The following is a 16,833-nucleotide window of genomic DNA, read 5'->3' on the forward strand; positions in this document are numbered from 1 at the left end:
CCAGGAGCAGCTTGAATGTACAAAACTACTGCACTGCTCTTCAGTCCTACCCACCTGATTAACATCAGATTCCACTGGTACTCCATTATCTTCCACTTTACTCACTCTCTCCTGGCTCTTTTATCAGCCACCACACAGAGTTAACTGGGTCACGCAGGTCTCCTATTTTGCTGTGCCAGGTTTGTATCAAAGAACTTTTTTTTTTGTTGATGTGACATTGATGCCATTCAACTCCAGCATGAAACACTGCCTTTGGTCGAACAAAAACAGCCATGAGAGTCACCACGTGGCAGACATATCCAACCAAGCTATCTTGATTTCCAAAGGCACAAAAGTGCTGAAATGTCAGGCACCTGGGTATACCAGTCAATATAAGGCTAAGGAATACAAAATTCCAAGGACACAGATGCTGTCATCTTTTAACATTATTTTGCTTCCTTCACTGAAATAACGTACATACATTCACAATATATAAATTATTTACTATGGAAAGTAGACCTTTTACACAATTCAAAGGAACAGTTGATTGAGAAAATAAAAAGGCAGCTGTGCAACTGATTTTTAGTAAAAATGTACGCATTCCACAATGCAGCTGAGATTTTCTTATTTGTCATATTAGAGGATGTATGTTTTCAATATTATTTAAAGAAACATTCCAAAATAAATCAAGTCAGGGTCAAATACAATACTCTCAGTCTTCAAAGAGTTTTAGATATTTAGTTGAAATATAAATTACTCCATTACCACCTAAAACAGAATATGGAAGGCGAATGCCACTGCTCATGTAGAAGCTAAACAGATATCAAACACTGCACAAAAAGACATTGCTTTGCTGATTTTACTGAAAATTCAGTATTTTTCTGCTGGAAAGAATGAGGTAGAAAACAAAATTAATGGCTTTACTATTAACTAAATAAATAACTTCCCAATGAGTGAACAATATTGCTTGCACTAGGATTTTAGTGTTAACTTTTGTAATGCTGACAAAATGCAGAAATACAAGTTTACAATAGTGAGCCAAGCAAACAGGTATTTTCACTGTTAAAGCACAAATAAACCCTGTGAATTCTGCCTTTGCCTTTCACTATTTTTACTTTATGTTAGTATACATTCCTGTTTTAGCTTCAGGTTTTCAAATTAACTCAGAACTCCATCAACAGAAACCAGCATTTTGCCCAGTTTCAGCATAAAAACAAGCAAGACAGTTTAGAAAATGTAACTGCAGAAAGAGTACAAATCATAAGCTACAACCCAACGAGTAACTCGTGAGTGAAGCTTAGAATTTGCTCACTTGGTCCATACTTAACCAAAAATTTCAACCTGATAGATTGCTGTTCAGGACCACAGTAGGACTAGAATTCACATAAGCTTTAACACATTTTTCCTATAACAACAGTAACATTTTAGAGATTTTGTAACAGCTGTAAATAGATTGGAAATGTTGTGTTCCACAAACATACCTTTTAGAGCTTTGAGAAATAAACCTGATTACGTTGAAAATTTGAACTTAATTCTAATGATATCCAACAGTATCTGAAGAAGAAGAAATGTAGTTGCTCTGCAGAAAACAACTTTCCTATCCCATTCTGTAACAGGTTTATTTGAGTGACTTCAATACTCTTCTACATAAAAGCTTTAAAAAGCCATTAATAAAAATGTAGCCCTGTCTTTCCAACCGATGTGGACAACCCTCTCCCATGACAAAAGCAAGACAAGGGCAGATTTTGAGAGGGTGTATTGATTGATGTGTGGCACCTACCTGTCTACAGGTGAAGACTTTGAATTCCGTGGCTTCTTCACTTGGGCGTACAAGGCTTCCACCGTCTGCCCGTCCCTGGGGCTCTGCGGCCGGGCGCTCAGCGTTACTGTGCCACTGCTGGGAGAGTCATAGGCGGCGATCCCAGCGTACATTGGATCCGCATCGCAGCCGAACGTCCGGTTAAAATCCTGGATCTCTGCATAGTCACGTTCCCGAGCTTGCCTCTCTCGAAATTCTCGAGTTTTCGCTTGGATTCTGAAAAATCAAAAGGAGGCTGAAACTGATGGATGTCTCCCCTGAGAAATTTGAATGCAGCAGTTTGCAGACACTTTAGGTAGCCTATCTCAATGGAAACCAGTGAAGATTTCCAGTTTCGGTTTTCCATGAGGTCTCAAGTTTATCTTGGACATTGCAGCCTAGATTGAAACAATGCTAACAATCAACATTTAGGGAGTACATCTGATTATCCACTGTCTTTTCCTTCATTATTAGCTAAATAAGAACTAGCCATAGCTGCTGGTAAACAGTTAATCTATAGTGTCATGCTTCTTATGTTGCCTGTGCTATTACCTAGTCTGACACCATTCATGTTACATTGTACTCCATCAAAACTTACCAGATTTAATGGTTCTAATGCATATATTTAGAGAGGAATTTTAATGTACTTTCTTAGCTTAATACTACAAAAATATTTTTTTTCAGAATTTAAAAACTGTGTAGGGATAGGATACATGGACATATTTATGTTTGCATGCATGCAGTAAACAGCAGAAGCAGATTTTTTGTATTATTCCTTTGAGATATGCATGCTTTTTAAAATATAAACAAACAATCTGGCATCTCTCAAAAGCAGGCTGCATCTTCTCAGAAAGTAAAAACATGTGCCTTGTGTTAAAGTTACAAATGAAAGGTGATGCTGGGCAGGGTTTATATCTATGTGCACTAATTTAGCTGTATGATAAAAACTGATATATAAACAGATGACATTTAGGAATCTGACAAGCATAAATTGAGCAGAAGTCATATTTTCAAAAGCACATAAAGCTATTACAAAATTTGATCTGGGCTTCCAAGTCTCTTTGGTATTTTATAAAATTTGATGTATTGCACACACATATGCACAGCGAACTGACCACACCCCCCCTTTACACTGTCACCCCAGACCAGTTTAATGCTCTGCCATCACTGCAAAATGAAGCTGTCTCCTCCCTTCCATTAGTAAAATGTGCTCCGTTTTCATCTAATACAGCTATCGCTGCAGTGTGACAGCATCTATCCATGCAGACTACAGCTCTATGAATCTCTGCTGTGTGCCTTTTCCAAAGACATAATCTTTGCCAACTTTCAGCAAGAGTAGCCTATTCAAAGCCTCTGTCTCTTTTGAAAGCAAACCTTGACTCTTCTGAAAATAGAAGAGCCTTTAAAGTTAGGTAACTTTGACATTCTTGGAAATTTTAAAATGGCCCCTTCAAGATTAGACTTGCAAAAACAAAAAGGGATACAAAAAGGGTGGGATTCAGGGGATTCAGACTACAGATAGACATGAAATCCTAGTGCCAGCAGCAGGTGAGCTCAGAGCAGCCACATGTGCAGGCTCCCCTCATGGTGGCCAGGAGCTGTTGGCAGCAGACTCCAGAGTCAGGAACCATCCATGTGTCAGAGAATGAAAGAAGTAACTTTAGAGACACTCTTGATGCTCCTGAGGTCTTCCTTGGGAGCTTGGACACCCAGCCTTGATTGCTCACACATAAGCAGCTCTGGCCACCTGCCATCCCCAGGTAATCCTGATGGACTTGTGGCCACAGGGCAAGGACTCCCCCAGGTCATGCTGAAGTCCCAGAGCCTGTGACAGCCCAAATGACACAAGTCATCTGTGGTCAAGCATGTGAATCCAGCCCTGAGCTGGTATGTGATGATCAGAAATGTCTCATCCTCAGACTGAGTCCCAGGCAAACTGTTCCTTTACACTGACAAAGATCACCAAAAGAAAAAAAAAAAAAAAAAAAAAAAAAAAAAAAAAAAAAAAAAAGAGAATACAGGGATGGCATGGATACACAGACATTCTTTCTCCCACAAATCCTGAAAGTATTGACTATAGATTGTAATTTGGGATACATCAAATTGACTGAATTACCTTCAACACACAGAGCCACCTACACTGATGGTTCAATGATCCATTTACATGCCTCATATTCAGTCACAATGAAAATAAAAAAAAAGTTCATTTTAAATAACATATCTTTTTAATATTGCAAATATTAAAATTATTTTCTTTGGTTGCTTTTTATTTTAATAGGGAAAAATGGAAGTGAAAACCATAACACTATAGACTAAACTATAAAATCATAACTACATAGTCAGCTGAGATAATTTTCCTCTACAATTTCAGCAACATTAGATTTGAATTGGTCTTTGTTTAATTTACAGTGGAGAGGGAATCAAATTTAAATGCAAAATTAATTTCAAACTTAAACAGGGTTTTTGCAGGTATATTTTAAAATAAAAAACATATATTTTACTGTTCTCCAATACCCCAAAGCTGTTAATTCAGAAGTGTTACAGCCTTAATAATTTGGAAGGTATGAGGAGGTATGCTTTTCCTCCTGTGTAGAAGGAAAAGCAGGTCTGAGAATCACCTGTTCATGTTGATTCCTCTCACTGTAGATTACCTCCCAATTTGTAGTCCAGTACTAATTACCCTGTGAAGAAATGTAATTATCTACTGATATTTGTCCTCTGAATGGGAGAAGCAAAGGAAATCAGAAATTTCTTAGACAATGATAGCTTTAATTTTCTTTAAATGGATAATTTGTCATCACATACAGGAACACCATCTGACACCAATTTGAAGGAAACAAATCCATGTATTTTAGACAACCAAAATTTCAGTGCATGAAATAAGACAGTGTAACAATAATGTGGCACACATTAATTTAATCAGAAGAAAACATTGTTACCTGAAGTGCTTATAAAACAGAATTACCTAGTGGTTACAGGTGATATCTGCCTTTGTTACACAAACTGTTATGGGAGAGGGCAGTGACCTTTTGTGACTTTTGACCATGAAGATCACATCACTCCCCACAGGTGCAGACATGAGTGTTCCCTGTGTCATGTGAACCACCATTTCTCCTGTCTCTGCTTATTGGCTCTTTAATAGTTTGGATGCTGAGACATTTGCAGCCAGAGCATTCAGGTTTTTCCATGCATGGCTCCATGAGGGATACTTATTCCAATTCAAGTGGGAAAGAACTGATTGATGAGGTGTTATGCAAGTAATTATATTCACATCCATTAGGACAATTTTTAGAGTATTTTCTACAATTGCTAATAAAATGTATTAATACACTTACATAGTATTAAAAATGGGAGTCTAAACACATTAATCTTCCAGTTAACTATAAACAAAGTGCCCAGTAACTGTTTGCAATAACATTTAACAAAGGATAACACTAAAATTAAAGGTATAAGGTGTCCAACTAAACTGAAATCCAAAATATTCAGATTTTTTTCTTTTAATTATTCTTTTGTGCTTTACATTTAAATCAGTGTGAAAATGCTACCACTTTCACATGACAAAAGTATAGGTATTTCAATTCCTAAACTTATTTCTGAGTATTGTTGAAAATATGTTTGGGTTTGCCTTTTCAAGGATATACCACATTTCAACTTTATGTCTTTTGGCTTGAAGGAACCAAATGACTAGGTAAAAATATGTAGGCATATTCTTGAAAAGAATAAGAGCTCTCAACTGAATACTGCACTATCCCTTTTGAATTTTAATAGCTTTTAACTCTGAATATATTTTTATATAAGGACTTGAACTTAATGTAATGCTATATTTTATGCTGGCCCCTCTGTGTACCCATGTGTGTATATGCTTGATGTGCCCTAAATCATTTGTGAGCACATACCATATCAAGTATGTATATAGGAAATGCCTGTTGTGGGCAAAATTAAAATGGTTATGTAAACACACTGGGCAGCACAGATGAGAACCTAAAATTCACTCTCTGCTTCAGCCCTAAACAGCAACACCCCCGCTAATGAAATCCAATATCTGGAGAAGTGTTGGACCACAGTGCTTTGGTTTCGTAATGTGGATAAGTGTATTAAGCTGTCTTCACTGAATTGTATTCCTTCATGACACGGCACAATAAAAACACACGTTTGAGATTTCAGATCAGCTAATTTTCAGGATTTATAGCTGTCCTAGGATTTTGTAGTGCTTTGATAACAATAATAATAATACTAATGCTTAACATTGACATAATTCTTTTCATTGTTGAAGAGTTTTTGCAGAAACTGCTAATCAGTTTTTCAGTATTTAAACTGAACTTTTAAAAATACAAAAGCTATCCCAAGAAGTTTCTAAACCCTTCCTGCTGAAGTGTTAACACAGAAAATGTCAACAATGCACTGTCATACTTTTGAGATTCAAATTATAATGTTCAGTAAAAACTATCCTCATGCATTTGTGTGCCATTCAATTCAAAAGCTAATGATAACTGCCTCAAATGACAATATTGTTAGCTGCAGAACTTCCTATAATTGTTAGAAGAGCTTTTCATTGCAAGCTAATCCAGTAATGACAGACATACCCATTGTACAGCAATTCCTATGCACATGAAATGGTGGTCGCAAAAAGAAGGTGGAAGCTTTTGCATGGCTGCCCCCAGGAAACAGCAGCTACCTTTTTCCCCTTCTTATAAACTGTGAGTAATATTCAGCTTTCAGATGAAGGTAACTACCATTTTAGACACCTAAATTTAGGTATCAAGGTACGTTATGAAATCCCAGGAGAGCTGGTCAAGATTCAGTCACATCAGGCAGCTGCTGCATGGTCCAGCACACAGTTCAGTTAACATCTGTAACATGGACATTTTAAGGTAAAGCCAAACCCTTCTCCAGGCTCTACCAACTGTGTTGAGTAGCTCTTCCTTGACCACAAAGGGCATTTAGTCATGTAATTCATATGTGGGTACTAAGTAATCGTATTAATGTGGGATTCAATTCCGCCCTGAGCTAAATGTTTACTGCAGTTCTCTGAACAATACTTCAACTTTTTTCAGCAACAGAAAAGTCAAATCCATGGAGCTGGATGAGCTGTTGCTGGTAAAAGTGAGTAAGCAAAGCTGTCAAAATAAATCAACCCTAATTTCATCTAAAGTTAAGAGTAAAATATAAATATATCCCAAATCCTCTGGGACCTTCAGTCTCCTTTGTCTGGATTTTTTCATATTAGTAACTTAGGTCCTTGCAAAAACATCATTACTTAATTGATGAACATAGCATGGGAAAGATATTCATGGCTAGTACATTCCATTTGCCATTGCAATGGCAGCAATGTCTTCCCCTAAGAGCAGAAAAAAAGTTGGCTGCTGTTTCTGGTGCACAATTGCTTGGTCAATTCAATTAATCCTCCTGCTGCTGCCAGGATTCAGCTATTGCCCAAGTGATAATCCACACCCTCGTCTTTTCCACCGAGACTCACTCATTTACAAAATCAGTATTGAACGCTTGCAGTTCCACATATGTGAGATGGCTGACAATGTTTATTAAGGATAGAAGCAGCATTGTGTAAGGACAGAAGCTTAATGACAAGCTATTCACGGCTGCCAGTTCTCAGTTCTTCCACCATCAGACTGGCATGCGCTGGGATGATGGATTGGAAACAGAGTAAAACAACAACACGTTTATAAAGACAGTCAGCTTGTTCAAGTTAGTCCAGAGGGATGAACACATTCAGTCCAATTTTTGCCAGATATCGTTTCTAATAAAGAGGTCAGAAAGTGCATTGGCCAGCAGCCAGATCTTGTCAGATCTGTCCCCTCCTTCTTTGCTAGTGAAAAATACCTTGCAGGCACAGCACGCCAGGTCTCACTGTTCCTCCCCCAACCTTCTCAACTGCCTTCAGGGCTTTAATGGCCCTTTTTCTAATTTTTGGCAATCAAGTCAATATGGGAGTTTGTCCTCTCCTCTATTTTTCTTTGACCTTTGTCTGAAGCCAAGCAGAATTTTTCTGACAACTACCCTTCTAATGAGGGTACCTTGATTATAGGCATTACTGTGATTTCACTCTGAAACAGCATATGACACTTAGCTTTTCTTGCCATGATTAGAGCTAGTCAGTTATCACAGTTATAACCATCCCTCAGCAGAGCCATCTGCTTTCCTGGGAAAATCATTCTGAAGGATCACTGTGCACAATGGATAATCCTGGCCACCAACCGCCACAGCTTCGAAATAAGAAAGACACTCTTCCTCATTTCCCTCCATTTCATTCAAAAATTAAGCATATTTTTTTAAAAGTCAGAAAATACTGCTATGTAAATATAATTTTTAAATTGAAAGGCTAGAGACCCAACTTTTTCAAGTCATTAAAAGAAAAATATTAAGAGTTCTGCCTTATCTGCTATAGATATACATGTGTGGCCAGTTGACTGAAATACGACCATCCTCTGACCTCAGACACATGAGGAAACACATGCAAAATGTAGTCAGTTTGCACAAGCATACAGGGACAAAATCAGAAAGGCCAAGGCATAATGTGAAATAAAAGTAGCAGGGAGCTTTAAAGATGACAATAAATCATTGAGTAATTGCATTAGCAGTAAAAGGAAGAGCAAAGAAAAGGTTGCTCCCCTGCGTGGTAGTGAGGGAAGGATATTGACAGATGATGCTGAGGAAACCTAGGGCTTAATGGTTTTTCCCTTTGCATCTGTCTTCACTGAAATGGTTGACTGCAAGCAGATGACCAGCAAAACTGACTACCACCAATAACAAAAATATTTTCAATATACCAGCAAAAAAAAAGTAGCTAGAAACTGGTTAAGGTAGTTGAAGTTCATATGACACACACAACTGTCTGAGGCAGCCTCAGACTTCTTCAGCAACTAAGAGAACTTGTTGAGGATAGATAAAATACTAAAAAAACTAGGAAAAGTCAAACATACCTCAGAGAAGGAGGAGAATTAAAGATTCGTGAGTTTAACGTCAATCCCTTCTTAAGTAAACTACTGGTAAACACAGAAGAGATAATGGGACAAGCAGTAGCCACCTAGAGTTATCAAGAACAGATGTGGGTAAGTCAGTCAGATTCCCTTCTAAAACACGGGAAATGGCCTTGTGAACAGAGCAGAAACAGTCCCAGGCTAGGAAAAACAGCTATGGGATGGATGCAATAGGTTGAACAAGGCTGTTCCTACAGAGTATCTAGAGAATAGATTCACAGTCACAAGAATGGACAGATTGAGATATTCTCTATGGGGATCACTCTGAATTTACTAGGGGTTTTTAATTATTAATTAGGACACTATTGAATGTGCAGAAAACCCAAATGAAGGAACTCTGGAGGAAAGGATTAAAATTTCAAACGTGTTTGAAATACAGACTACAAAAATAGAATTAACTTAAATAACAGCAACTAGAAGGTAATTTACATAGTTCAAATAAATAAACAATCAATTAAAAGTAAAGAAAAAATCTGTTGAGTTGCTTTTTCAAGAATGGATCTGGAAGTTCCACTAGGTAACATATATGAGTCAGCAACATCAAGCTATTTGGGGAAGAAAAAGACAGAGTGGGGACATAATAGTCTACAAACAGCAGAGAAAAAGAATAATGTGTTAGGTATTTAAGTGAAGCAAGAATAATTAAGATACTGTGAGCAGGGCAACTTCCTAAAGAAAAGGTAGTGTAAAAGACTGCCATAGGAAGCTGTAGAGTTTATTGTAAACTAAGGAAAACAAAAAAAAAAAACCAAAAATACAAAGAAACAACAACAACAAAAAAAAACCAACAACAAACATAAAAAACCAGGATGAAACAAACATCTTGCAGGAAAGGCATACCCTGCAGATACTACCTTGAAAAAGTGATATGGTCTCTCTTAAAGATCTATAATTCTGCCCTGACATTGAAATTTTACATATATATAATTCACAGAATCACAGAAACAGCTGAGAAATATAAAAAGGACTACATTTTTTTTTTATTTAAAAAGGCTGCCCATCATCTCTAAATTAAAGAAATGTATCTACATAATCAGACAGTCTTAATTTTCTTTCTCCTTCAACAATCACAGCCTATCTGCCAATTAGAATATATGATAGTACTTACTGTCTCTCTGAAGATCCCCCCTCCTCAAATCAGAAGAGATGCATGAGAATTTCAAAAACGTTTAATGAGCTACAACCCAGGAGGGCTGCAGTTACAAAAGAAAAAAAGGTGAAGGATAAAGGTGATAAGGTGATTACTTTAAGTGCCCTAATATATTAAGGAGAGAACATTATGCTCATTTTTATAAGGAGTTATATTAAAGAAGGCTATTAAAGAACACAGCAAAATACAAATGAAGATGTAAAGAATGAAAAAATGCAGGAGAGAAAGTAAATATTATGCATATGAGCAGGTGAAGTGCAAACACCAATTTGAAATCAAGTGACATTGATGAAACTAAAGGAGACATTAAAATTATTACCTCTAACCTTGTGGAATCTCTCATATATTTCACCCCCATTCTTCCTTATCACCTGACCTTCTTGATTAACCCTTTGTCTTTACAAAGTGAAGACATGTCCGTGTCAGCAGATTTGTCAGTATCTCAAACCTGTTTTCTTGTTGCAGTACACAAGTGAAAATCCTTGCTTACTTTGGGTTAAAAAATCTGCAAATTATCTTACTTACACTTCAATGGAGCTTTCAGCCTACTTTGCAGTTAACAGTCTGCCACATTTTAGGGTAGAGGGTTTGCCTGCTGTGCTTTTTTTGAAGAATATGTTTCAACCAAAGGAGAATGTTGCAGGTACACAGGCAGTATAGGTCCTCCTGTATCCAAAACAAACACTACCTCCACTGAAATTTTCTGTCCTTATTTCCATGTTTGATCCAAGGATCAGCGACCCCAGCAGTGGAGGATCACCCAAATGAGCAAATGAGACTGCTACCCTGCTGGGAACCACGTTGCATCAAAGAACATCATTGCTGTCTGAAAGTAAAATGGAAATTAGTTTTTCTTTTGCATAACAAAACTGGCCAGAAAGGCTGATATTTACACCTATGACAACAAGTCCCTCATCATTAGATTATCTTAGCTCTAATCTTTAATTTAGCTCTTCTGCTGGACTGAAGTAGAAAGGAAGAGATCATGATATTCAACTATTGCTGAAACACAAGCTCTGCTTTCCTCCCTCCTCACTTTAAGAACTTTGGTTTCCCCCTTCATGTAGACTTGCTTGGACCATTTCTTCCCGTACATTTTTTTTCCCCCAACTGGAGAACAATTTCAGAAAGCAGCACTGGTGAATAACATCTGAATTCTGCAGTTAGATGTGTAAGGAGAAGATGTTCCTGTGTGTGCAAGAAGCAAATGCCGTAGGCATACCACATTTCAATTGGTACCATGCATCACACCATGAATCAAACCAGTCATTCCTAGATACTGCAGGCAGCAACTGGAGGTCAAACTCTCATCAGTTGGTTGAGCTGAGCCTATCCACCAGTCATGCTCCTCTAGCTGAAGTCTAGTAGCAAAAGTGGGCACAAAATTCTGCTGCTAGCTCTATTTCAGGTCCACTGTTCTGTGTTTCTAGAGTATTACATATAAAATAGCCTAGTCTGGAAGTTGGAAAATGAAACAGTATGAAGTGACAAAAAAAAAAAGCAATGAAAAACCTCACAACAAAGCAAAGATTATGTGAATCTCATACACTGAAGATGAAAGAAAAGGTAAAGGGAAAAAAAAGCCAAACCAATAAAGAATGTAGCTTGAAAGTCAGTATCTTAGCTCAAGACCCTCAAATTCACACCTACAACACCTCTGAGGATTCACTTCTAAAACCTTACTGGGTCACAGTACTGAGAACACAAATCTCTAGCATGGCCAGAAACAGAGCCAGCTGTCTCGTAACTCATAGAAATTTTCTTCTGGTAACTGGTTACAAAATAAAGTTTGTAGTTGTGGTGTGGAGGGAGGATGGATCTGCCTGTTACAAATGCATCATTAGGTGTCCTTCTGGCTAATCAAATATTTGCTGCTGTTTTTAAGAATTAGAAAAAAGAGTAGGATTAGTGCCTTGTTTTACTGTCAGAGTCCTGTAGTGCAGTGTGGAAAACCTGATAGGTTTTGAGTTCTGCTCAATTCAGCAAGAATAAGTTCAGTAAGTCAGTAACTATAGTATAGCTATTTTAATTCTCAAATAAGTCTTTGCCACAGTAACTCTGCCACTTAAGGAGAATTCACATGATATCAGAGGACATGCTGCTGCCTTAGCCTAAAGTTCTTGGCATTCTAAAGTGAAACATTTTAGTGCTCTTACTTTGAACTGATATGTCTAAGAGAGTACTGAATGTGTATGATCTACAAGACACCTTAAACTAATTTATAACACAGAATATTATAAAGACCACCTAAATTATGTTTTTTCAATATATTGCAAGAGACTTTGCTAGATCTTGCCCAGTGCAATGTGTTGAATTACTACAGAAAAATAATAAGAGAAAATATGCTTTTAGCATGATGTCTTAAAATCTCTATAATTACAACATGTAGCTAGGGAATATGTAGTGTTTTGTTTGAAAAACTACTCCAGTAACTATTATTCTAAAAAGGCTTCAATTTGCATAGCTCCCAAAGTCAGTATTTTTATGAAGTGGAACTGGCCTGAAATGCTTTTCCAAAGCTCAATATTTGAATGTTTCACTTCTGTGTTCTCTTCCAAAAACTGTTGCCATTGATTTTTTTTTTTTCATATCCTGCACCTTTATCCATTATGTAAAAAACCAATGCCAAAAACAATGCTACAAATGACCATGAAACTGAAGACAAGCAGATCCCATCACAAAATAAGTGAGAATGAGAACCATATTGCTCTGATTTTCTGATCACTGAGGAATTTTTCCTCTCCTCTGTTATGGGATGGGAAGAAGGTGAACATTTTAACAGAAAACTTTACAAATTACTTATATTCTGAATTTTTGTAGTAATAATAATTTTAGAAGAAAGAGTTTTTCTGAAAGCTGTTAAGTGGCATCAAAATACAGCAGCAATAAAAGTAAAGCCAAATCTCTGAGTTATTTCAAAAACACAGATAACTCTTAGACATTGTAAGAAACAAAAATCCTTTTCTTATCACAGTATGTTGTCTTTTTTCCATAAAGTAAGATGAAACTGCTCGATGAAAATATTTTGCTTAAGGGGGAAAAAAGTTGGGGTTTTCCAATAAAAATATTATGGTCTCTCTGGGAAATCTGGAAAGACACCAAGAGTATCCTGCTGTTCAGCCCCCTACTCCATCTGATACTTTAACAGTTCCAGATGGCCTTTACTACAGGATGACCTTCCCTCTATTCTTTTATTATGACCTTTGGGTCACAAATTATCTATAGGATGCTGCTGTCATTCTGTAAGACACTGCTGTACTCTTTCATCTAAAGAATAAAGATGCTTAACATTAAAACTCATCTTTGTTAGGCTGACCTTCCAATGATGATCAAACCAGACAGTTATTCCAATCAATGTCACTGCTGCAGAAAATATGTTTCATTTTTTGCAACACTGACATTAAGAAACTAAGGCACGGTTTTAAATCAAATCACTTTTGCAATTCTACTTGGTTATACAGCATAGCATGTTATACTGATCTAAAATATCAAAAATATTGCTGCAACAGTTTTGATGAGTTACATTGATTAGCAGGATGTGGTGGGTTTGTTTTTGGTAAATTACTGATGTGGTTTTCATCCCAATGTCATTGATAGGAGGTAATAAAACTCTATGTAGGTTTTATTAATTATTTGTCTTTCTCTGTCATCACTAACAGAACACATTGAACTTACATAGGAAAGTATAATAAATAGTCCCAATGTACTAAATAAAGTAATAAGGTTAATTTCTTTCCTGCTGTCAGTAAATTCATGTTAGCAGTCTCTCGTCAGCTTGACATCAATTAATGATTTTAATTCCAGACTCTTGTCACAGTACTCACCACCCTTTCGTCTAATTAAAATGGATGATGCATGATGAAGGGAAAACACAAGACTTCTGTTCTTGTTGTAACATTTCTATTCATTAGTATACTTTTACAACAAAGGGCTTGTGGCTTTAATGGTACTAGAGAAGGATGAAGAGAAGTTTATTACATGATAGAGATAAAGACCCATATACCCTTAGGAAAATATAATACAGGAAGCATTTTATGGAATAAAAAAATCCTTCGGGGGGGGGGGGGGGGGGGGGGGGTAAAAAAAAAATTAAAAAAAAAAATCAGCCTTATTTTAACTATTAATGAACAGGCAGAATGTTTCCCTCTAAATTTAGGACAAATAATGAATGAAACCCACTCTACTCGCAGCCTTGTTTACATCCTCACAAAAAAAGGGCTGTCAGCCGACTGACTGAGCTCCAAAAAGAACAGCATATCCTCCAGTGCGGGACGGACGCCTGACCCACCTCCCCGGGCAGCCGTGCACCCGCAGCATCACCTCCTCCAGAGCCATCCCCGGCCCCAGAGACATCCCTGACTGCCCAGAGCCATCCCTGTTTGCCCAGAGCCATCCCTGACTGCCCAGAGCCATCCCTGACTGTCCAGAGCCATCCGCGGCCCCAGAGCCATCCCCGGCCCCAGAGCCATCCCTGGCTGCCCAGAGCCATCCCTGACTGCCCAGAGCCATCCCCAGCCACCAAAACCATCCCTGGCTGCCCAGAGCCATCCCTGGCTGCCCAGAGCCATCCCTGGCTGCCCAGAGCCATCCCTGACTGCCCAGAGCCATCCGCGGCCCCACAGCCATCCCTGACTGCCCAGAGCCATCCCTGATTGCCCAGAGCCATCCCTGACTGCCCAGAGCCATCCCTGACTGCCCAGAGCCATCCCTGACTGCCCAGCGCCATCCCTGACTGCCCAGAGCCATCCCTGGCTGCCCAGCGCCATCCCTGACTGCCCAGAGCCATCCCTGACTGCCCAGAGCCATCCCTGGCTGCCCAGCGCCATCCCTGACTGCCCAGAGCCATCCCTGGCTGCCCAGAGCCATCCCTGACTGCCCAGAGCTATCCCCAGCCCCAGCGCCATCCCCGGCCCAGCGCCATCCCCGGCCCAGCGCGGCTGTCCCGGCTGACGCCGGCCGGCCGGGCCCGCAGCTCCCCGTCCCGGGCCCGCTGCTCCCCCTCCCGGGCCCGCTGCTCCCGGTCCCGGGCCCGCAGCTCCCCGTCCCGGGCCCGCTGCTCCCCGTCCCGGGCCCGCAGCTCCCCCTCCCGGGCCCGCAGCTCCCCGTCCCGGGCCCGCAGCTCCCCCTCCCGGGCCCGCAGCTCCCCCTCCCGGGCCCGCCGTCCCCAGGCACCCCCCGGGCCGGGAACCGGCGGCACCTGGGGCACAGCGACGGCAGAATCGCGTCCATGCAGCTCGCTTTGTAACCCAGAGGAACAAAGGTCATGTTTTCCCAATCAGAAAGGGGGAAACCAGCCCAGCAGGAGGCTCCCGGTGCAGACGGGAGCTATTCTCAAGCACGGAGCCCGCGTTAAGCGTCCTCCAGCAAGCACAGCACGGGCTGCGATTGTCCAGCGGCTGCGACAGAGCGGAGCGAGCCCCCGGCTCCCGTCTGACCGACCGCTCTATCGCCCTCCCAGCACCGCCGAAGCCTCTGTCACAGCACTTCCACCAGCACAACACCTTCATTCTCTCCCAAAAGGTTTCTCCTTATCTCCTCAAGACTGATCCTCCCAACACAGGTGTTTAATGAAGCACTTGATTTTGCATCCATTTCAGTGGAAATTGAGGAAGAATACAATACTAAGATTAAAACAGTTTTATGGTAACAGAGAGATTTATAGAACATTAGTAAAGCTCTTAAATCAGTGTATTAACCAAACAGAGAAAATATCCTCTAGACTTTGCTTCCAAGAGGAGAAGTGCCTCTAGAGGCGGATTACAGCATAAACACAGTTTGCCCGTAGATGGATCACGAACTCTGAATCATGAGATTACATGAGAATTGCAACTTTCATCTTTTAAGCATTATCCAGCAGTGAAGCATGCTGGATTCAGATTAATTTCTTAAAAACTTCACAAAGAGGTATGTTTGACTCATTCCTCTGTTATCTACTACTCGGGTACAAAGAGTAAAGTTGTTCAGGTCAGGGAGAACTTTCTTTGCTAAAGGAAGTCAGTCCAAGGCTGAAGATCGCCGGCTCATACAGCCTTGCCACGTGTGCCAAGAACTGCACATGCCTGCGCTAAAGAAGGGAAGACCACAGGCAAAGGTTTTGGATTTGCTGACAATACATTTCATAATGAACACAAAGTTGAAATGGAAAGAAAAATAATGGAAATAAAAAAAAAAAAGCCCAAAAAACCAAAAAATGAAATTGAAGGGAAAAATGCAAGGGTGTAGAAGAGGGAGAAACAAAGGTATCAGAACCTGCTGTTTGGAAGAATATCTCTCTCCAGCAAAGACTACCAATAACAACCAGAAGACAAAAGCAGTAGGTTTTTTGAGCAATTCTGTCTTCATATCTCCTAAGAAAGAGACTACACTAAAGGGCCTTGAAGAATTCAGAAAACATTTCAGGGTAATCAGGTTGCAGGATATCAATGGACATACTGGCTAAATATTGAGCAAACCTACTCTGGGAGGCCCTCAAAGACCAGATGTAGAGGGTTTCTAGACTGGAAGGGTTTGTGAGCTTCCAGAGGTTTAGATGCAGCAGCACTGTACAAAGTGACCATCCATATGATCTGATTCCTCTTGGTCACAGACAAAAGTTTCAAAATTTCCTTTTAAGTCTATCCAACATTGCAACACCTGTGTAAAACTATAAGCATTTGGACGCATCTCTAAAAGCTCAAGACATGCTACACATCTCCAGTCTGCAAAATCCAAGAGATCTTAGGAAAATGTGCAAACTATAGGTACATCAGGAGACTCTGAAGTTGAGAAAAGACCTTCTATAACAAAACCACAAAGACTCAGGGCTGTTTTCTCAGTCCATCCATGTGAATGTAGCATCTCAGTGGTACCCAGTTTGAGCAGTCCAGTGATAGACAAGATGACCACACAGCAACAAGGGGCTCCAAATCAGC

General features: G+C 39.7%; 1 protein-coding gene across 12 annotated transcripts in view; it reads right to left on the minus strand.

Moving 5' to 3' along the window:
* The window catches only part of PARD3 (par-3 family cell polarity regulator), a 441,459-nt gene that overhangs the window by 96,526 nt on the left and 328,100 nt on the right, over window positions 1-16,833 (minus strand). For all 12 annotated transcript variants that reach the window (XM_021542942.2, XM_021542949.2, XM_021542932.2 and 9 more), the window contains one exon: window positions 1,760-2,014. In XM_021542942.2, coding sequence (XP_021398617.2) covers window positions 1,760-2,014 — 255 coding nt within the window. The remainder of the gene's footprint in view (window positions 1-1,759; window positions 2,015-16,833) is intronic.

Source organism: Lonchura striata, chromosome 1, assembly GCF_046129695.1.
Source record: "Lonchura striata isolate bLonStr1 chromosome 1, bLonStr1.mat, whole genome shotgun sequence".
NCBI lineage: Eukaryota > Metazoa > Chordata > Aves > Passeriformes > Estrildidae > Lonchura > Lonchura striata.